Raw genomic sequence first — 23,104 nt, 5'->3', positions numbered from 1 at the left:
AGAGTTTTTTTCTCATAAAAATAAATAATTAGATAAAATGCTAATACTGTGGAAAAAAATAACAGTGCTAGTCCTGTACAGTATGGACTACTGTGTGTGTAAAAGTATTTTTAAAATCAAATTTAAATGATAATGTTTCCCGTTCTAACTGACCTATTGATATCCAACAAAAACTGAAAGAGAGCTTAATAATTACACTTTCCACACAAAGTGATTGCCATGCAATATGTTGCTTTGTTTGCGTGCTATCACATGACATAAATAGCGTATGATGAAGAAATGCTGGTGTTACTATGGATTTTTAAGGTTTAAGAAGATTTGGAGTCAATGAAAAACAAATAAAAACATCTTTATATTAAAATAACGTATTTAAAAGCTGATTAGAAAAGATGTGGATATTTCAATGCCATCCTGTTTGCGCAAAATGAATTGAATAAATACAAGCTGCTAAATTCTATCAGGGAAATAAATGAAAATTCATACATAACAATGAAGCATTTTAAGTAATCTTTGCAACCTTGTATGTTTAACTTTGTATGAAATAAAACAGAATTTTTCTGCTGTTCCTCCAGTGTTTCTGCACCGTCCTTTTGTGTGTGACTCAATCGCAGCTAAACTGTTAGTTTGGCCTCTAATCTAGCCGCTAAAAATCCCGCAGCAGCTCGTGCCCCCTGAGTCCCTGCAGCCCTGCTTTGGGTATCAATTTTTCTGGTACATATTACAAAGCGTTATAAATAGTATGTAGGGCCATGTAGTGCTCCTATCTCTCTCTCTCTCTCTCTCCCTCCACCCCTCCCCTCCTGGCACAAAGATCTCTTGTTCCCCCTGTGAATGTGCGCTGCCCTGAGCCATTCAGGCTTTTGTGGGGCTGAGGGGCCCTCCACCCCTCCTCCTCCTCTGCTGGGGTCAAAGGGGGGCAGGGGCAGGGCTTATCCCTGGTTAGTGGGCGAGCACGGGGGTGAGGGAGGGAGGGGAGGGAGAGAGAGAGCAAAGAGATAAGAGTTTAGCATGTGTGTGGGTGTGTGAAAATGGAGCAATATGTTTGAATTGGTGATTTATAAATGATGTATATATGACTTAAATTATTATTAACAGGGCAGAGAAAATTGTGTTTTGTATGAATTAGTTCAGACATGAGTTCCTTTCCTCGTGTCTATTTTCTCTCAGTTTTTCAGATGTTAAAGATAGGCTTTATTTTCACCTCAGCTATTTAGTGTGTGCTGCTTTTTGAGTTTATACCAGTGCTGTATTACGGTTAAAAAATACTCAAGTCATAATCAGCCAATGGTTTGACTTAAAATCTGCCTGCATTTATTTTTATGTTTACTAATCATGCATTGCATTTGTTTAAACCAGCAAATTTATACCTTGCTGGAAAACCTAGTTTTAGATGTTGCATGTTAAAAACAATTTAGATAAATAGCCCTCAAGCATGGCCATTTTTTTAAACATGTAGTTCTGATTTTTTATTTTTTTTTATTAACAGGGTTTTACAATTGAAAAAAAGGCATGACTGAAAAGATCAGTTTTAGCTTCGATGCATGATATTGAAAATTTGTCCTTTTTCCACATCTTTCTTACACTTTTAAGTGTGTTTAGAGCAGTGCTTCTCAACATGGGGGTCGTGACCCCCCCCCAGGGGGTTGCAAAACATTGAGAGATGGTCCCCAGATGCCTACCAAAAAACAAAGAATATTAAAAAATGATTGCAAATTGTATCTTTTGCACACTTTTATAAAAGGTTAGATTTATGTTGAAATGAAAGTAATGTTTAAAAAAATCATGAAGAATTAAGTCTGCACGCGACTTTTCATGAATGTGCATGGCTGTGTTCAACTATGCTTCAACCACAGGGTTCCTGCAGATCTTTAAACAGTTTTTAATTGCATGTTTGAAATTTAAGGCCAGTGAGAGGTCTGAAATTTCGGCAGGCATTGAGTTAGTCATGTTCTTAACCAAGCTTTGTATTCTAGCCAACCTTTTAAGATTTTAATCATCTTCCTCCACAAACTGTCGCATTAATATTTTCCATAACCCGGTGAACTCATGGACTCACCCTGTATTGTTGTGAATCACTTGTCTAGTTCTTTTACATCTGGGCTTACAGATCGCCCACTTTAAAGTTCTTGCAGCCCACCCTTGTTTGAACAGGTCTTCCCTGACAAAAGTATTGTTCTGCTTTTTTATAGGGATTCTGTTAAGAATCAGGTCAGCACCAAACTTGTGTCATGATGAATATCTTTCTACTGTATATTGATAGAATAGAGGCATTAAATGTTACTGAAATCATCAAATCTGGGCAATTGTGACCCCCCAAAAATAATTTTACCTTATACCATTTGACATTTTGCAAACTGTCCATTAAATCAGAAAATTCAGTCCTGGTCTGGTGTACTGAGAAATCTCATGCCTCTCATTTTTGACAATTTACTGGCAAAAAGTGGCATTACTTTTTCCCAGTTCACCTCTGTAATGGTCTTTGAATTGATTTTTAAAAGCCTGTAGCGGGACCCTCTGGGTCCCTGGATTCTGGCACCTTTATTTTGTGGGTCACAGGCTAAAAAGTTTGGGAGCCCCTGGTTAAGAGGACTAAAATGTGTTAATTTGTTCATCCTTGAACTTGATATTGTGTGTTTTAAGGACTGAAGTTTAACGCCTGGCCTACTTATTAATATTGGATATTGGCAAAAAGACAGTATTATTTTCATCCTTATTCGTCAAGGCACAATTTGAAGCAAAATACAAATACCTTGGATTTACAGCTGTTTCTATCATGTAAATAGTCAAGCCAAGCCATAAGACCTCTGAACTCTGACTGCTTAAATGCTTTACTTCTGTTGTTTTAGATGATTAAATGTTAACTGTTAGTTCTAATTTCTCCACAGGTGTTTTCTCTGATGGGTCAGCATCAGGGACAGGCGCTGTTGCCGTGGGTGGAGCCAGTTCTGAGTTGTCACAGCAACAGCAGCCCACACCCTCGCTGGCCCCTCCCTCTCCATTCACCGCCACCGCACCGCTAACCAGCACGGCCTCGACACATGTGAGTTTAAACACAAATACAAACATGTTCCACACTTCCCATTCAGCCGCCGCTGCATCTGTCGGTTCATCTCTGCCGCCTTTGAGCTGAAGTGCAGATGAACTGTGGAAACACAAATAAATCAAAGCTCATTAATTAAACGCACCAAATCTCTCAGCACTGTTATTAATCCACTGCACGTTAATTATGTGTGAAATGTGTGAGTCCTGACCTTGTGCCCATTGTGTTTTCTCAGCGAGTTATTCTGAGGTGGACGGTTTTCCTGCTTTATAAAGAGTGGGGGAAAATTTATGTTTTACTTTTTTTTAAAAAATTGAGCATGACATGATAACATCACTTTAATACAGCCATGAATAAATGCTTCCTTAACCTTTGGAATTTACAGAAATGTGTGGAAGTTTAATAAGGAAAAAGCAATCATGTTAAATTCTAGAGAATTAAATAAAATAAAACCTTATTATTTTAATCATGTGCCTACACTTGGTTTGCATGATTTCAAAATTATCTGCAATTTCAGATAACATTGTTCAATATCTAAATAATGGTATACATAAAATAAAACTAAATAATTGTGCATATGCAGAGTGAGAAACACTGCTTGACTGCATTTTTTTTCTCATGTTTTTGGTGATTAATTCAGACTTTTGTGATTATGAATGCTAGGGCTGGGCAATTAATTGAGGTTTAATTTTAATTGTTATTTTAGATTCACACATGTAGAACAATTACTGTTCTACATGTGGTTTTGTGGTTAAAGTTTCAGCTCCATACAAAGTAATTTTTTTTGTTAATCAAAATTATATATCATTCTTTAATATATATATATATATATATATATATATATATATATATATATATATATATATATTTATGTTTTTTATCACTCATTTCTTTCTAAAGCCTTAACACTGCATGTATAGCAGATTTAAAATAAATGAATAACTGGGTTTATAATCTTGATTGTCTCGGTTAATGCTCATATTGCAGAAACGATTAATTTGCGATTAACTGCAGTCCTTACACTTGTTTATCCTGAAATCTCTTATGCATGAGTCTCTGAAATGCAATGTAAAAACCTGTGCTTTTGGATTGATTTAAAATGTTTTGGATAGAATTTGTAGAAAAAAGAAAATTCATTCATTAATACATTTTAATACTACATGCATAAAAAAATAGATGTTGAAACAACTGATCAAAATTGTCGTGGTGATTTTACACAGTAGACTTTTTAAAAATGTTTTTTCTCCCTATATTTTTGTCGTAAATATATTCAAAAGTGTGCATTTATATCAGTCTTTAAACCATCATACCCCTCATTTCCCAATAAGCAGAATAAAACTCATCTTCAGTCACTGACCCTGCTCTACCATCTCTTTAAAACCTTCCTAAAGACCACGCTCTGTCTCTGTCCACCCAGTTCCAATTTTTCTCCTCCGTGTCCACTCACCACCTCTCTCTCTCTCTTTTTCTCACACACACTTTCTCTCACCCTCGACCTTCCTCCTCTCTGTCCCCATCCATTTCTCTTTTTCTCCCTCCGTTGTCCTGTGATGTAATGACATCTGACAAGCACCACAGTGGGGATGGAGGGAAGGAGGGAGGGAGGGATCGGGCCAGTGTGATGTGTCTATGAGGGGAGGAGGGGGTGAGTTCACTGGCCTGGCCTTCATCTCGCCCGCTCTTCTCTGTGCGGTACATATTATAGAAGAAGGGAGGCCCAGGGAAGCGCAGGATATCACGCCTGTTTGCAGCATGTATAGATGAGTTTAAGTGAGAGAAAGCGACAGAAAGAGGGCCAGCGAGAGGAAGACTTTAATAGAGAAGGAAAGATTTTTATTCTTTCAGTCACTCCAGATTGTTAAAACCACATATGTTGGTTTGTGGATTTTGATGCACGGCTTTGGGCATCTGGGAGATGCACACAAATACACAAAAACCACACACTGAACCAAGGAAACGCTCAGAGTTGTGGCTGCAAAAATTATGCAACTTAAGAAGGACGCCAACAACAGGCTTCCCTCAGTGTGTGTGTTCAGTTGTGTTGTGTGAGTGAGTGACAGAGACCATTTACTATTTTCTGTGCGCTAAGAGACTCCCGGCCTACTGTTATTGGCTATCAGCCCAGGACAGAGAAAAGGAGCGAGAGAGAGAGCGACTTTGAATGAAAAATGAATGAAAATGAAAAATGAATGTTGATGGGAAAAGGGGGCCGGATTATGGCGCAGAGGGGAGGAGGTGAAGGAGGAAGAAGAGAAGGAAAGGGGGGGTGGTCTACAAAGAAATCTGAAGTCATTTAAGTAAGAGAGAGAATGGACAAACAAGACCGTTTCTCTCCACAGCTGTAACCAGAATGTTTTAAACATTTTATTATTAGTAGTAGTATTTGTATTTTATTTCATATTTTATTTTATAGCTGTACTTTACAGCACTGTGATGAGAGTTGGAAAGATAGATAGATAGATAGATAGATAGATAGAAAGATAGAAAGATAGATAGAAAATGATTCAAGTACAGCAGTTCTATTGGCTTTATTGGCATGAAAAACATTAGCAGTGCTTTACACACAAACAGAAAAGAAAAATACATGAGTCCACCCCCCTACCCCTCTCCTCACCCTGTGGTCCATACACAACATTGGCAGCTATGTCTTCAATAATGGATTCCTTACAAACAGGAAAGTACGTACTGAGGAAATGCTGTCCTAAAATTCAGAATGAGGAAACACTGGAGGATGGGTTAAAAAATTAAAACAAAGTGGCAGTAAATAGATTAATATGAAATGAAAACAGAATACTAATGATAATTAGTTATAATAAGAAGAAACTTTTATAACCCATGTGCATTTCCTTTAACAGTGCATGGCAGCACCTGCATCCACATGGACTTGAAGCACTTTGTGGCACTTACTGATGTTTACTTCTTGCTAAATGACATTGTAACATTGTAACAGAATATGAGGATACTAAAATAAGAATAAAAACAAATATAGATCAATAAAACTGTATAAAACACAAGAAGAGAACTTGGTAAAATTATGATAAGAGGATAAACTGCTAAAGGCAATCCCTGAAATTAAAATCAGGTGAGATTAAAGATAAACATATTAAACATTAAAGTGCATGTTATGTTTTTAAAGCTCTTGTTCAGAGTGTTCAGTTTATTCAGTAACATGTTAAAGTCATTACTTAAGCGTAGAGGTGCCAGAAGAAAATAAATCCGCGTGGTAATCACAAATTAATCTCCACATTCTGAATCCTTTAAAAAATTCCAAGAATCGATATTTTAAACCTGCTTTATTACATCCTGAGTGTATTTTTTCCTCAGTGTGCTGCCTCAGACAGAGAGTATGCTGGAGGATGTGTAGCTTGTTAGCTGTGCTGTTTGCATTAGCAGCGCTAGCTCTTACCGTCAGTAAAGTTTACATTGCTGTATCTGACACACCTGTCTATGGAGCCCTCATTTACTCAGCCTGCCCTGGTTTCCCAAAAGAAAAGTTATACGGCTCACTGTGGATCCCTGGTAAGATGAAGCCTGTCCTGATGTTTACTGTGCTAAATTACACAAGGAACGCTTCAAATGCCTGGACATCATACAGACATGTTCATCCAGAGGGAATATGAGCCAACAACAGCTGAACAACACGGACAATATGATAATAAAATCCATCACCAGTTTTTACTTAAGACCGATGTAACCGTTTAACAATTTACCATGTTAATCGGTAACTATGTGCCAAATACGTATGGTTTATTAACAGATATGAAATATTTAAAGAGTCCCTTTGTTTTGTTTTTCATTAAATTAATACCTTCTAAGCATATTTTAGACATTACAGAAAAAGTTAAGTGTTTTAACAATGTTGTAACAACAACTATCACTGACTCATGCAGCAGAAAAGTCACTAGTTAACATAGTTACTTAATCAAACACAACACCTGCTTGCTCTCCAGCAGCATAGTTTACACTGAAGGCTTTGAATATTGATCATTTTTTTCTGCTGACGAGGTTCTGACAATTAAGTCTCCTGCTTAAGTCCACACATTTTTCATATTAAAATATTTTACAATTGAAGCATAAATTACATTTTCCTCAGTATTGTTATCAGTTGAGTTTTAAAAAGTGCTTCCAATATGCTTAAAAGCATAATTTTTTAGCACATTTTATCAAAATTTTTCATGTCAAATAGGAATTTACAGCCCCTTACTGCACGGCAGACTGGATCAGATGCTGAGATGGTCATCTCTTTAGAAGAAGTGCAGGATGAGTTGTGAATTGAAAATCGATTCTGAATCGAGTTGTGGCCCCTAGAATTGGAAGCAAAGGAAATCTTGAGATATTTAAAGATTCATATCTCTACTTGTGCCTCTTTAATGAGCTACAAAAGCAAATGAGGACATCAGTGATGAGGCTGAGGGTATTTGTGTCATTACTTTTAAGGCTTTTATTGCTGCTAGGGGGTAGGTGTCAAAAAAGGGGAGGTGCAGAAACAGAGCTAGTTTTCAACATTTGAATTCATAGAGTTGTACATTTGACATTTGAAATGCAGGATGAGAATTTTTTTAATCTTTGCATGAAAACATGAAGAACCACTTCGTCCACAAGGGATGCCAAAAACAACGCAAACCAGAGTTTCCTCACAGGAGCTTTAATATTTTGGTTTTGTTCATTGCTTTTCTCTGTTTTTCACCATTGGTAGTTTGTGCTTACCACAACCTGTCTATTCAGACGTAACGTAAAGGAAACTATCTTTAGCTCTTAAAACTGTTTTTGTACCAAGAATTGTGTTTCAGTGAAATTAAGAATATTTAAGTGGGTATCTTCTAATGCCTGTTAACTTGACTACAAACCGTAGCACTCCTGACGCCTCCAAACAGTGTTCAAGCAGAAGCCTCTGACTTAAATAAGTGTCACACGTCTCACTCGTGCCTTTATAATACTTTTGAGAACAGTCAGCCATTTTGTTCTTGTCTATGGACCTCCTGATGCTCCACCCTCGCTCTCCTCCCTCTAACCCGACCCGTCACTCTCAGTCCTTATTTGGGAAATGTCTTAATTGGATTATACCGTATGCATCAGAAACACTTAGTCAGCATGTCAGCGTACTGGTGAGGCATTGTGGCAATTTGAGCCCTACGTGTACCCAGACCTTTGTGCCACCCAGCAATGAGCTGTGGATCCATGCCATGTGCTTATTTTTTATTTTAAAATCATAGTTGATGCTCAGATCAATAATCATTCATTTTTATTCTTTGCTGATACAAAATGCAATACAATAAAGTGAGTATACACAAATAAGCAACATGATTTTATATTCATTTGTTAGTTCATTTGAAAGGGATGGTCACATAAATCAACACTGGTCTGAAATTAAAGGATATATATTCTTGTTTTTTGTAAGTTCAGCCTTTATTTTAGGAAGAAGCCATCAAGATTGAAAATCTCTTTAACAGACCTGACCAAGTTAGAGGCCATAGAAATCACATTTAAAACAGCACTGGCAACTCAAACCGTAAAATAATAAATCATGAATTCAGAACAAAAATAAAGTTATTCAAATGCTAGTCTCTGTCATTCTTCATTTAAAAAAAAAGTTTAATTGCTGCAAGAATTGTCAAACTTCACTGGATGAAAATGCATTTAGGGCTGTCAAATGATTTTTAAGAATTTCACTGCAATTAATCCCAGAAATCTGTAGTTAATCGTAATTAATCACACCCTTTTTAGCGCTTTAAAATTCCAATATTTTTTGTTATACTTTGGATTTTTCAACAGCATAAATGAAGGGTAACTGACCACCTGCTTACTGTGGCTGCAGGAAGATGTTGCAGTGGTTTCAACAAAGTGTGTTGAAAGAGACAATAAAGCATGAGATTAATTGCATCTGAAAAAAAAAAAAAGTGCAGTAATTGTGGACCTTGATTAATCATGATTAACCTGATTAATCTGACAGCCCTAAATACAGTCAGTTTGTATTTGAGGGGTATTTCCAAACAAAAATACAGATTATCTTCTGCATTTGTCCTCTTCAGTGTGACCATTTGCAGTCTTTGGCATCATAAGTTCATCTCTTTTTTTTTTTTTTGTTCCAAGTATTGGGAAAATTCAGTTTTTCATAAATTAGGGTTAGGGGTTAGGGTAGGGTTAGTTTATTAATAATTGATAAGTACAAAATGATTGGTCAATAAATCGTTTCATTCTTTTTATTGAATTGTATCTATTTTAATTCATATTAACATTAACACTGCTCTCACCCTTACGCCTTACAGGACAAATACGTCTTTAATCAGTGTGAATCATTGAAACTATAGCTCCTTTAATCATTGTAAATGTTCCTTTAAAAATATAAGAGCCAATGGAAATGATGAATTTGTTTATTTCAATAAATTTACGGTTAAAAAAATATGTATTTGTAGAAGGAGGTTGCCAGTTTAGGCATCAGATTATGTTGTTTTGACACCATCTTCCAACATTTCCCTTTCATATTTCTAGTACTGTATATTTGTATACTGTATACTGTGTGAGTTTAATTCAGATTTCAGTTGCTTTAATTTATAAATGATTCTGGCAGAAACTTTAAAAGTCTTAAAGTGCACATTTGATATTTAAGACCAAAAAAAGTCTTATTTTTACCAGTGAGGGGTCTTACATTCTCAACAGCTCTTTATCCGAGCAACCAAGTACGATATACACTGTTGCAAAACTATTCTTCATAAGGCAGCAAATTCAGTGTTTGATGTTCTACATTCCCCCCCTGATATTATTTGACTCACTGTGATTTAATAAACTCTGTTGTAAAATGCAAGTCCAGTTCTCTAACATCTGGGCTACCTGGTTGCCCATTAAAAAAATCCATGCAGGCCACTCTTACTTTGGAGGTCTTTTGACAAAAACCAATATTCTGCTTTTTAATAGTTAAACTGATAGATAGTACCATGGGACACATTGATAGAATAGAGGCATCAAATGTGCCAGAAATGGTCAATTTGGGGTTTTTATGATTTAGAAAAATAAAAAATTTGCCCTATACCATTAAATCTTTCATAAACAGTCCATTAAATCAGAAAATTCAGCTCTGCTCTGGTGTACAGAGAAATCTCATGCATTTTGTTTTTGACTGTTTACGGTGCAATAAATAGTATTAATTTTTCTCAGTTCAGGTCTTAAAAAGTCTTGAATTAGATTTTTACAGTGTGTAGGAACCCTGACATGTCTTCTTCTGTTTTCTTCTCTTCTTCTGTAGGTGAGCGGTCTTCCAGGCTCAGTCTTCAACCTCGCTCCCTCCCACATGTTTGGAAACCGGCTCAACCCAAACTCCGCCATGGCAGCTCTGATTGCCCAGTCCGAGGCCTCTCCGGCAGGTAAGACAACATACCTAATGTGGAGATGAGGGAGTGCATGCGTGCATTCTCGTTGGAGGGAGGGAGAGAGCGAGAAGGAGATAATGGACAGGTCACGCCCCTTTGGTCCCACAGAGAGGTCAACGGTCAGCACTCGTGATATTTTTGAGCTCCGCCCAATCAGCTCCAGTTACAAGCTGCTATCGCCACCTCACAGAAAAAAACCCACACAAATACAGCCCATCATCACACACATCTGAAACACCGTGGTGTTCAGTGTGAGAGGGAGAGGAGTGTTCCTACTGCTGCGTTCAGGAGCTTCTGCAGCAGAAAAAAACAGCAGCTTTGTCGTCTGTGCGGCGCAGAGGAGCTGATGAAGGAGTTAGACGTGTCTTTGGTAATCAGAGGAGCCGCTTCCTGATACGAGACATCTGGTGGAACAGAGAGAAAAGAAGGGAGAGGAGTTCAGAGTGAGGAGGAGGAAGGTGGGTCCTTCCTGCTGCCGGTCAGCAGTCATCAGAGCCAGATCCACTCTGACCTGCAGGTCAACTCACTAATCAGGCTGAATGACAGGAGGCCACGGGGCAGTGTGTGTGTGTGTGTGTGTGTGGGTGTGTGTGTGTGTGGGGGGGTGGGTTAGAAACAAAAAAGCTTTGTGTTGTTTCCAGAAAATACCACAGTTAGAACAAGAAACATGTTTTTCCATCATATTTACAAATTTTTTTTCTTTAATTTATGTAGTTGATGTGTGACAGATTAAAAATGTAATCTGCAGGATAGGAGACTAGTGTGTGATCTGCGAAACATTATTCAATTTTTATTAATACTCAGTGTGAAAGAGACATTAGTGCATGTTAGTTTTCACTCCTATATTTTATCTCTATCTGCTGTTATTCACATGCCATCTTTGTTTCCAACGTTTTTTCAGAATCCAAATAAATCACAACATTTTAGGCCCACTAGTAAATAAAAGGGCAGGCGACAGTAGAGCTTAATAATTAATTAATTTTGATTTAATTCATTGTTTTAACCTACCACCGATCAAAGAAACATAACTGTTGATGATTATTCACGTTTAAAATATGTGTTCCACCCTGGAAAAACTCTAATGTGGTCATCTATTTAAAAAGAACAATAAAATACATTGATCTGTTTAAAGCTTGTCTGGTTATATGCCAGGTTTTGTATATTTTCTTTTATAATAATTTCTATTTTATTAGACTACAACTGTAATCTGTTCATCTTGCCTCTCTCCCCTCTTTCTTCTCCGCTCTGCTCTGGTGGTGTCGGAATTAGATGTACCTTAATTTTTTAAAAAGAAAAAAAAAAGTCAGACGTAGAAACTAGTGTAAGAAGACATAATAGGGCCACTCTAAAAGAAAAAAAAACTAAGAGCAGTGAAAATAGAAGTGAAAATTGGGGGGGGGTAGACCTTTTTTTTAAATTATAAAGTTTTGTATTTCCAAAAAACCAAACTCTGAATTCCAGAGTTAAAAAAAGTCGCAAATTTAAAATAAAAAACTTGAATTATAAATAAACGCCTTTTTGAACATGAGATTTTGATTATTTTCTTAAAAATTAACAGATCCTCTTTATCTATCTGTTTTTTAGAGTTGTAGTAATGCCGTCCTTATAATTGATAGTTAATACTTCTTTTTAGGAACAAGGGTATGCCGGTCTATTATGTTAGAATTTCACATTTTTTTGGAGGTGCTGTTCACAGTTAGGTTAATAAAATGAAACATATATAAAGTATAAGCCCAATTTAAATTTAATTTTCTACTCTGCAATTTAACTGGGAAACAAAGCTAAAGTGGTTCCTTAGATTGATGCACAAATGTTGTTCCAAGAGTCCAGAAAATATGGGTGTAACGCTACAGAAAAATTTTGTATGTACCTCAGTTTTGAAGGCATGGTTTGGTACATTATCGGTATGGTATTTACAATGAATAAATAACCGTTTTTTAAAATTATTATTATTAATTATATTAAAATAAATAGGTTGAATGAATTACATTTAAAATATAAATAATGCTGCAACCTCCTTCCAAACGGTCTTCAATGAATAAAAATATTAATAAATAATACATTTTTTAATTACTAGATTATTTTAATTGATATATTGACATATTTATACCAGTTCTTTACACACTAAAATTTCCCAGCCAACTTGAACACATCATCATAAGTTAGCTTGTTAAGGATGCTAATTAGCATCTATCCTGCTGATTTCAACATGGACTTCAGCACTGGATTACTTTTGTAACCAGTGGGACCTACTGCAAAGTTTAGGAGAACTTTTCACCATCTTTCTCCATCTTGGCAGATAAAGTTTAGAGCCGTGTGAAATCTGAGGATAACTTTACCTATGACACAGCTGCAGACATGATGGAGTCCTCTCCCCCACTCCTCTAAGGCTGACAGCTGAAGGTACACGTTTGAATTCAATCCACAAAACCAGAGCACCATTGTTAAAATTAAAAGATCTTAAATCATGGGAAATTCTTGACCGCCTGGTGAGACTTTTTGTAGTTCCTCCTCGTTACAGTGACGTTCTTGTTTGAGTGGTTCCTTTTCAAACACTTTAATTGATCCGCTGAATGACATGCTGTCAGCGACACACCTGCTGAATAATGTTGGCGCTACTGTTGTTGTCTTTGTCCACTGTTGTGTTTCACTGGGAAACAAAGTGTTCCTAAACAGGACACTTCTATCTGGGAATATTCAGGCTGTTGCTGTCATTTGCTGTTGTTGTGTGGTTGTCAGGACAGTGTGACAATGAGTTGTGCTCTGGTTTTCCGTCTGTGTATGAGCTTTGTTCAACGTGTATTCGATTGGTACACATCTGTAACGTACTGAGAGGCCTGTACCGAATCGGTACGGTACGGTATGAATACACGTACCTTTACACCCCTACCAGAAAGCCAAAGTTTTTCCATTGAAAGTGAATAAAAGCAGGAGAAAACCCAAAATTGTCAATGTAGGCAGTTAAAAACAGAGAATTTATGCCAGGAAATCTAATGATTTGAGTCTATTCTGAGTAAATCTTTTCTGCCATGATTGTATTTCCTCTCTGATATTTCCAGACTGTTTAATTCTGCACGCCGTGGCGTACAGCTTCTGTGTGTGCAGTTAAGCGGGCGTGAAGCTGTGCTTGTGAACTCGTAAGGGTCATGTGAGCTCAAACGTGCAAGGTGTGCGCGTGTTTGTATGTATGCAGCCTGTTTACTTTGGCAGCTGTTTGACTTTGCTTTGGAGTGTCTAGAGGGAGGTGCCGGGAGGAAAAAGGGCTACGGGAGAAAAAGAAGGCAAGCGACGGGCTGGAGTGGTGACCCGGCGGGGGTAAAAGCTGGGATTGACTGTCTTAAGTAGAGGGGAGTTTGCGAAAGCGTGTAAATGCTAAAGTGTGTGTCTGCATGTGTGTACATGTGTGATTCATTACTCTTACTGAGGAAAATGAAAAGAAGCGTCTGGCCAGGGGCCCAGAGGGAGGACGCAGAGACTCTCACAGAAGGTAGAGCTAGAGAGAGAGAGAAAGTTTGAATGAGGGCTTGTGTTTAAAGAGATCCAGAGGAAAGAAGACAAAGTTTTGTAGTTTGTAAGCCCAGAAGTGTTCAAATAAATCCAAGCTATGATTGGTAAAATGGAATTTTTACCTTCTATTTGTTGTTGCACTATTTTTTTCTTACTAAAGAAAAAAAGAGAATTTTAAGACAAGAACGTAAGAGATTTTTAAATGATCAACAGTCACGTGGAGAAGATCTGTAGCAGTAAAGTCACAGGATTCCTGCATGTCCTTGAAAAGTCTAAAAAGTTCTTCAGTTGCAGGAGGCACTTTGACAAAGACAAACCTTTATCCAATCTTTGTTTACTAACCAGTTATTTGATTTTTATCATCTTTTTCTGTGCAGCTGACAGTAACTTATACATAACCTACAGTTTATTGTTTCATGTCATCTTAGCACACTTGTGCTATGCTTAAATATTGTTATATGGTATATTGATTGAACAGAGGCATTGATGTCAGAAATCATCAAACCTGGGCATTTATGACTAGAAAATGTCTCTCTTACCATTTCATTAAAGACATATTTCAGTGTTTTTAAGTTGGGCCAGATGAGGTGCGTAGCAGTAGAAGTGGCATTAGCCTCCTGTGATTTCAGTGAGCATTGCTCCTTTAAGGACTCGCCAGCTGAACTGTCCAGTAAGCTAGTCTAAACAGGTAACAGATGGGTACAGTTTCTCCTTGGAATTTAGCAAGTTTTTGGTAAAAAGAAAAAGGGGGGGGGGGGGGCAAAACAATGTTACCTCAAATGTACGCATTATTGAAAACTTTTGAAGCAATTTATTTTTTACCCAGAAAGCCTCTGTCTTTAAAAGTTCTTAAATTTGATTTTTAAAAATGTGTAGGAACACTGAGTCAATACTTTTTTGTTTTTGATACCAACTTTATTCTCTCAGCATTTGTGCATGTAAATGTTTTAATTTCTTCAATTGCTAAACTAACTTTTCCCTGTAAATTCCCAAACAAATGAACAAATGGATTTTTATTGTTATAAAGTAAATGGCATGTGATCCAGCATTCACAACCAGTTTAGACTTGGTTTATTACAATATTTAAACTTCAAAATGATAGCTGTAAAAATCAGTAGGATTAGTCTTTATACCGAGGCAACAACATTAAAGGTCTAGGTTTTCATACTGAGGGATTTTCAAGTCTTTGATCATCAAAAGTTGCAGGTAAACTCCTGCACACTATTTCTGTAAAGCAACGATTCAGTGTGAAAGTATCAAAGCATTTCCATATCTCTATCTACCAGCTAAATGCAGGTATTTTTGAGGTGTGTCAGGTGATATTCTGGACTTACCAGCCACTAGGCCAGATAAATAAAATTAGCCTTACCTAAAAGAGTGATTTTCTTCCTACTGAATTTATGAGCAAAGCCAAGCAGACCTACACATTTGTACATCTATTAAAGGTGTGTTTGAATCAATGTCTTGCTTGTTGCAAGTCCGAGAAAGTAAAAAAAAAAAAAAGCATGAATTTAGGATTTCAACTGTAGAAAATGCACTAAAAATGATCAATCCTAGCAAGTCTAAACCTCATTATGTAGGAAGATATCTATGAATTTACAGTGCCCCTGTAGAAAGCACAGCAAATGTCTGCATGGTCAACTACAGGACAAAGTGGTAAAAAATGAGGAAAACTGCTCATATTAAATAGCCTAGAACTTGAATAGTATAAGCCATTAATTTTATACCTTATGAAATAATGCTGCTTGTTCTAATAGAGTGGCTTTGTTAAACATGTTTGTGGCTGGTAGATTTTTGATCCTACAGCCACAGCGGCAGGTAGACGGAAAAAATTTAAATTCCAGCTCTGCTATTCACACGCACAGTGTTGATTAAACTCATATAGAGTTGAAGTTAACACTTTAGAAGTGTTTATAATGGTTCACACTACATATATTAAAAAGTGTTAATTATTTAACACTATGAAAGAGCTGCGGTAACCCACAAAAAAGAACAAAGCAGAGAGTCAACCTTATAGTGAGGCAGTGCATACTGATGAAGTTTATGTAGGAATACCTAAAGACACAGGCGGGAACTCTGAAGGTCAACCCCATTTCTACCCCTTAGCCCTTATCTTAGCCATAGATTTTTCAGGACCACACTTGAAACCAAGGGGCAAGATGAATTTCCCACCATGCACTGCGAAGTGACACAATGGACGATGAAGAAGGCGCATAAATGTAAAAATTTTCAGCATTTATAAATGATTTTAGAAAATACAACAGTTGTGTTTTCTCATATATTCAGCTTTATTCAATTCTTTATTGTTCACGTGTAAACCAGGGCTATTAACTGTATAAATCCCCTCTGAAAATATTGGAACAGTGGGCCCAATTCCTTTATATTTGCTGTAGACTAAAACATTTGGGTTTGACATCAAAATATGAATATGAGACAATAGATCAACATTTCAGGGGTATTTCCAGGTATTTACGTCTGGATCCGATGATTCACTTTAAGGATAGCACGCTTTGTTTGAACCCATCCATTTTTCATGTGAGCAAAAGTATTAGAACATGTGACTGACAGGTGTGTTTTGTTGCCCAGGTGTGTCCAATGACATTGGTTATTCAAACGATAAAAAGCGCTGTTTGTCCACTCTCAGTTTCAGATTTGGGTTTTGCCTTTGGAGGCTGCATTTATAGTTGAGCGGTGTAACCAACATGAAAATCAGAGAGCTGTTTATGAGTGAAAAACAGTCCACTGTGAGGCTGAGAGAAGATGATAAATCCAGCAGAGCCATTTCAGAAACATAGGCCATAGCCAGTACAACCATTAGGAATGTCCTAAAGAAGAAAGAAACCACTGGTGTATTAAGTAACAGTTGTGAATGGTTAGACCAAGGAAAACAGCAGCAGTTGACAAGAGAAACATTGTGAGAGCTGTAAAGAAAGACCCTAAAACAACTGTTAGTGACATCAGTAACAACCTCCAGAGGGCAGGTTTGAAGATATCAACATCTACTGTTCACAGAAGACTTCATGAACAAAGTACAGAGGCTACAACAGAAGATACAAACCACTCGCAATAGGAAGGGCAGGCTGTAATTTGCCAACAAGTACAGAGACGAGCCTCAGAAATTCTGAGACTAATTTTTATTATCTTATGGGACAAAGATGAACCTTTACCAAAGTGATGGAAAGGCTAAAGTTTGAAGAAAGAAAGGATCTTCTCATGATCCCAAACATACAAGCTCATCTGTGACACACAGTGGAGGTAATGTCATGGCTTGTGCTTGCAGGGCTTCTTCTGGGACGGGCTCATTCATCTACATTGATGATGTAACACATGATGGCAGCAGCAATGAACTCAGAAGTCTACAGAAACATTTTGTCTGCCAGTTTAAAGAAAGATGCATCCAAACTGAATGGGAGATCCTTCATCATGCAGCAAGATAATGACCCCAATACACACTGGCAAAACAACATAGGAGTTCATCAGGGGCAAGAAGTGGAAGGTTTTAGAAAGGCTAAGTCAGACTCCAGTCTTGAACCCTATAGAGCATGCATTTTACCTGCTAAAGAGGACATCGAAGAGAGAAACCCCCCCAAAACAGACAACAACTGAAAGAGGCTGCAGTGAAAGCCTGGAAAAGCATCACAAAAGAAGAATTCAGAAGTCTGGTGATATTAGTGGATTACAGACTTGATGCAGGTATTGCAAGAAAAGGATTTCCAACTAAATATTAAATCTTATTCACTTTAATCTGCTTAAAGTCTATCTGTTCCAACACTTTTGCTCACCTAAAAAATTGGTCTTCTGTTACAAATAAAGCTATCTCCCAAGTTGTAAATACCTGGAAATAAAAGCTGAAAGGTTGATCTCTTGTTGCATAGTCATATTTTTATGTCAGACCCAAATGGTTTCAGTCTAAAGCAAAAATAAAGGAATTGGGCCCACCGTTCCAATACTTTTGGAGGGGACTGTATATGGAGATCAACACAGAGATCCATAGTATGAACGAGATAGTTGAAGCTCTGTTGTCACCTTTGATGACGCAGCTGTTTATCAACAGTACAGCAATCAAGTGGCGTCTCATTTCTTGAGGGAAGGTTTTTGCCCTTACCCCTTACCGATATGTTTAGAGGGGAAAGGCTAAGAGGAAGAAGCGGGATTGGCCTTAACTCAGTGGATAACTTCACTCATGGTGCAAATGTGTCTCACCTCAAAAACAACGACAATCCATTTGAACATGACCAAAGGTGGCCAAAGGAGCCCCAGCCCTCCAGTAGTTGCTGTGTACATCAGCTGTTTCAGGCTGTGACATGGATTATTCTCTCTATGTGCTTCAGTGTAACAGAGGTGTAAAAGTACAAAACTGCAGCTGTTTCAATCAGTTTTAGGAAATGACAGTCCTGAACTTGCTTGTCAGCAGTGTCACTGAGCTGTATGTATTTTAAATGAGTGTAATTATGTGACTTATATTTAAAGACTTAAGGTGCACTTCTGCTGTTATCAGTAGACACAGATAATAAATAAGCTGATTCTAATGCAAAGTTTTGGTTCCAATTGCTCATAAGTTTGTGTAAAAGCAACCATGAAGTTCTCTGAGTTTGAAGTATTTTGGACTTCAGGTGTTCCTAACATGCAGGATTGATTTTTGTGTGCAGATCAGGAGGTGGTTGACGGCAGCAGCGGCGTCGGAGCTCAAGGCTTCTCCGTAAGAGCTTCTCCAAAGACCACCCCGCGGTGAGTACACACTCACACAGAGCCCCCCCCCCCACCTCACCCATCCCTTCCCATTTACATTCCACACCCCCCCCCCCCCCCCCTCCCTGCCATCCCTCCTTCACCCATCCCCCCTCTCTCTCTCTCTCTCTCTCTCACTCTCTCTCTCTTTTCCCTGGGCTGGCCCCTCGTCTCCCCTCTCTCTTCCTCTCACTCCTCACGCACACACATTACACACACATACACACACTTTCGCTCTCACCCCTACAGGCAATTCTCGCTCTCTCAGCCAACGATAACTTGTGTTTTTGAAGGTGGTAACCATCCTTCAACTCCAGTTAGATTTTTTGTTTCTCACACATGGAAGGACCGTCTGATTTCCTGCATCTTTATCATTTGGGAATATTTGCGAGGATTTTTTTGGATGGGAATAATGATGATTTGTTTGTTTTCACTGCTTGGTGGGATGGATGATTTCACATGAGGAGGTTTGTCATTATTGTACTTTTTTAGCTATGTGGAAAAGGGCAGCATTTGATTTTTAAAGGACAATATTTGAAAGATTAAATGTTTGAGAAGCCTTCCCACTGTGCTGTTGTTTATGAATTTAACAGATATTTCTTTAAAAATATAATCAGCACATTTTTATATGCAAAGTTATATTATTCATGCTTTAAAATCCTGATGGAAAAGTCAAAAATAGCTGCTGTTTCTCTCCCCTGCTGTCCCTCATTTCCCCTCTTTCACACTCAACAGATTGTCCCTGCACTCACACATCAAGATTTATCGCATCAAGACAGTCCACTTCCCTCTTTCTGTCTCTCTCTTGCATCTCCTCTCTCTCCCTCTCACTCGCTCTCTCCCTCTCACACAGAAAGCCTGGCCCCTTTTCATTAGAGGCCACTGTAACAACAAATTGATGTAGTTTTATAGCCAGCAGTGTCTATGTTTGTCTGACGTTTATGTTGGCTCGTTAATCTCCCCCATTGACCTCTCTATCTCTCCTTTTCCGTCCATGCTCTCTCCCTCTCTCTGTCCCGTCATTCAGCTCTCCCATTGGTGGCCTGCAGATCCGCTATGACTCCTCGGGGTCGTTGCCGGGGCCAGGGTTGCTAGGGGCGGGGGCAGGCGGAGACGCGCTGCCCCCGGTGGCCACCAGCATAGAGCAGCTCCTGGAGAGGCAGTGGAATGAAGGGCAGAGCTTTCTGCTGCAGCAGGGAGCGAATGGTGATGGTGAGAGGACAAACCCATGTTAGCACAGACCCATTGTAACCTGATAACCTGTTAACTAACTTATCTGTTAGTCGCCTTCCTCTTCTTCAGTTAGTTTCTTTTTGGTCTGTAAACTGTTGATCTGTCAGTAACCAGCCCATCTGAATGCCCCTTCATGGATCTATGAGGTGAAAATGAAAAAAGGAGGGCGGCCTTGTTGCTACAGAGATTGTCCTTCATTCAGGACGTGTCAGGCTGAAGTTTCTGTCGACAAATCCTCCCCTTCTCTTCACTGAGCTCTCCGCTGAGTCTGCACAGACATCAGGGTCACTGCTCTGTAGCTGATCTTGACCTCTGTGGTCTCTGTGGTGTATATCTGTCTGATCAGTCATGGCTTTGCCTCAAGGAAGAGTTGGCCTTTGTTAAAGTCAGAGCATCAGTGTAGTGAAAAGACCGCTCCAATACAGCTGCATCCTTCCAGGACAAAGCAATAAACCAAGATGATTGTTTTTATTGATAACTCCTGCAAGTTTAGCCTTGAGGATATTTAGAACTCAGCGTGTCGTTTAAATTAATCACATCAGTCTGGTTTTTTCTCTTGTCAGTGGTGGGCATGTTGAAGTCGCTTCACCAGCTGCAGGAGGAGAACAGACGGCTGGAGGAGCAGATCAAAACTTTGACCATGAAGAAGGAGAGACTGCAGCTTCTCAGCGCTCAGTTATCAGTGCCTTTCACCCCATCCACAGCCTCCTCTGGTACATAAACACGCTCTTTTTCACACAAACACATTGAACTGTTAATATGCAGCCATTATTTTTTTGATAATTCTACAGGTAAAGGTAGCAAATCAATGTTCGACTGAGAAAGTAATCAGTGAAACATCCGTACAAATAATGCAGTGAAAAATTTATGTGGTTGATGTGTGTTGCAGATGTGAAAGGAGCCCACCTGGGGGCCACTGACTCCTCTTTACCTGCTGCAGCTCAGGTAAGAAAAAAACCTCCATCCTTTATTACCCAGAGTCCTTCAGTGAAATTCAATCATCACCTTCATTTGTTTTTAAATGTGTGGGATAACTTTTTGTTGTTGTTTATTCATGACTTTTCCTGTTTTTCTCTAACAGGACAGCACGTCGTGCGGAGGCCACAGCAGCAGCGGCTCCACTTCCTCTCTCTCCACCCCTCCCTCCGTCTCACAGAGCCCCCCCCAGCCCCAGCTAAATGGCGTCCCAACTGCGGGAACCACCCCAGCCGGGCTTGGCGGGGTGGCAGGGCTTATGGGTGCTCTGGGTGGAGGGGGCACGCTGGGCATGGGGGGGATTGTCGGAGCGTTGAACGGCGTGATCCAGACACCGGGGGGCACCGGCAGTCCTCACGCGCACACTACAGCAGCAGGTGTCACATTACCTGTTAATAACAGGTACGTATCCTTATTTTTAATCCTTAAAATCTAAATTAAAGCAGCACAGTGGTAATGACTGACAATATCAAGGATAAAAATAATGATAAACGATTGTTTTAAAGTCATGATGACAACAAAAATAAATGCTTCATTTTTTCCCGCTATCGTCTGGGAACCTGCATGTCTTGAACTGTGAACTTTATTGCCTCCTGTCCTCTCTTTCCTTTTTCTTGCATTTTGGAAACTAACAGCTCGACAACTAGTAAGAGCAGGTGAGAAAGAATTGGTTTAGCATCACAACAACCTCTGTTTTTCTTAACCCATCAAGAGATTTTGTGAGATTTTTATAAATGCATCTTTCATCTGCATGGCTTTTAGATTTATATCTTCTGTTACTTCTGTTCAGTCGAAAAAATAACTGAGATGTTCAAGCTCCTAAGACTTTGCATGTAAATAAAACAAATTTAGATTTGGAATTTCCTACAACACAGTAATGATTTCTGCTGTTTGAATTTTCAGATAATAGACCAGAATTTCTATAAAAGTTTAGGTAATTAGGTAGGTAGGATAGGGAAATTTGTTTTGAAACTTTCGAATTCACTTTGAATTTTGTAGGTACTTTCATTAGATTCTTGGGGAATTATATATACATTTTTGTGATATTTTATTCAAAATTTTGGTGGTTACTTACTACCTGAAAATTTCTAAAATTTTATGGAAATGTGGGGGAATTTATTTGAACATTATCCTAATTTTGCATGAAATTCTGGGGGGAAAAAATGTGTAAATTATTGGAAATTTTGGATAGACTTTGCTCTGATATTTTGGGGAATTTTCTAGAAAATTTCAGGATATTTATTGCACCTTTACTGGGAAATACGATTTATATATTTTGGATTTTTCAGAAAGTTGTTTGAACACCTGATTATTTGAGGAAATTTGGGGTTATTTTATGGGATTAGGAAAAAGTTAAAGAACGTTCACAGATTTTGTTTTGGGTGATGTCTTGGAAATTTGGAAGGATTTTTTTCATGTTTTGAAAACAAATAATTTTACAGGAAATTTTCCAAGACTTCCAGAATTTTTAGTGTAAATTAAGTTCATACTTGGCCTTAACAAGTGCCTTTTGTCTGTTTTGATTAAGAATCTGGTGGATTTGTATGTATATTTTAGAACGTTTGATTTGAACTTTTGGGGGAAATTTACTTTTAAGTTTTTAGCGCCTTACATTGGAATTAGAGGCATTTATTTATACATTTTCGGGAATTGGATTTGAAATTTTGGGAAACATTACCTTTTGAAATTTCTTGAATTTTAATGGAATTTGTTTGGGGGTATATGTTAGGAAATTATGTGTAATTTAGGGGCGTCATTTCTAAAATTCGGGGGAATTTGATTGGAATTTTTTTTGACAGAATTCGCTTTATAATTTGGAAATTTTCATGCAATTTTTTGGGGAAAAAATTAAATTTGGGGGCATTTTGAGAGTTTCTTTGTGTAAAAACTAATCCTGCTCAAATACCAGGCTTTGGTTTTATAGTGATCAGGTCCTATTGGTCCCAAATAAGGGAGAGAAAGTACAGAAATATCCCAAACAGAAGTTTAGGAGGTGAACAAACATGTTCTTTAGGGCTAGTTTATAGGTTTGAATATGTTTATCTTGGCTGAAGTCAGGAGTTAGATGTCTGATCACATAAGGCTTAGGACAGTGTGTTGCGTTTTTTAAAACTGATCCGACTGTTGTATTTTTGTCCCGTCAGGCTCGGTCTGCTGTCTGAGCAGCAAAGACTTTTTCTGCAGCATCAACAGCTCCAGCAGCTGCTCGCCTCTCAGCCTTCAGCGGTACAAAACAAACAGTTAAACACACAATGAC

At 38.2% G+C, this 23,104-nt stretch overlaps 1 protein-coding gene across 3 annotated transcripts in view; it reads left to right on the top strand.

The window, feature by feature from the left end:
• mllt10 (MLLT10 histone lysine methyltransferase DOT1L cofactor) overlaps positions 1–23,104 on the top strand; it is an 83,669-nt gene that overhangs the window by 58,412 nt on the left and 2,153 nt on the right. For 2 of the 3 annotated variants that reach the window (XM_041813872.1, XM_041813870.1), the window contains 9 exons: positions 2,886–3,040; positions 10,281–10,398; positions 18,561–18,639; positions 19,667–19,851; positions 20,436–20,585; positions 20,762–20,817; positions 20,954–21,249; positions 21,483–21,503; positions 22,992–23,073. In XM_041813872.1, coding sequence (XP_041669806.1) covers positions 2,886–3,040; positions 10,281–10,398; positions 18,561–18,639; positions 19,667–19,851; positions 20,436–20,585; positions 20,762–20,817; positions 20,954–21,249; positions 21,483–21,503; positions 22,992–23,073 — 1,142 coding nt within the window. The remainder of the gene's footprint in view (positions 1–2,885; positions 3,041–10,280; positions 10,399–18,560; positions 18,640–19,666; positions 19,852–20,435; positions 20,586–20,761; positions 20,818–20,953; positions 21,250–21,482; positions 21,504–22,991; positions 23,074–23,104) is intronic. The other variant, XM_041813871.1, reaches the window with a different exon arrangement.

This window comes from Cheilinus undulatus, linkage group 19 (assembly GCF_018320785.1).
Source record: "Cheilinus undulatus linkage group 19, ASM1832078v1, whole genome shotgun sequence".
Lineage (NCBI taxonomy): Eukaryota > Metazoa > Chordata > Actinopteri > Labriformes > Labridae > Cheilinus > Cheilinus undulatus.
Note: the sequence above shows the minus strand (reverse complement) of the source record. Positions and strands in the feature narration are given on the sequence as shown.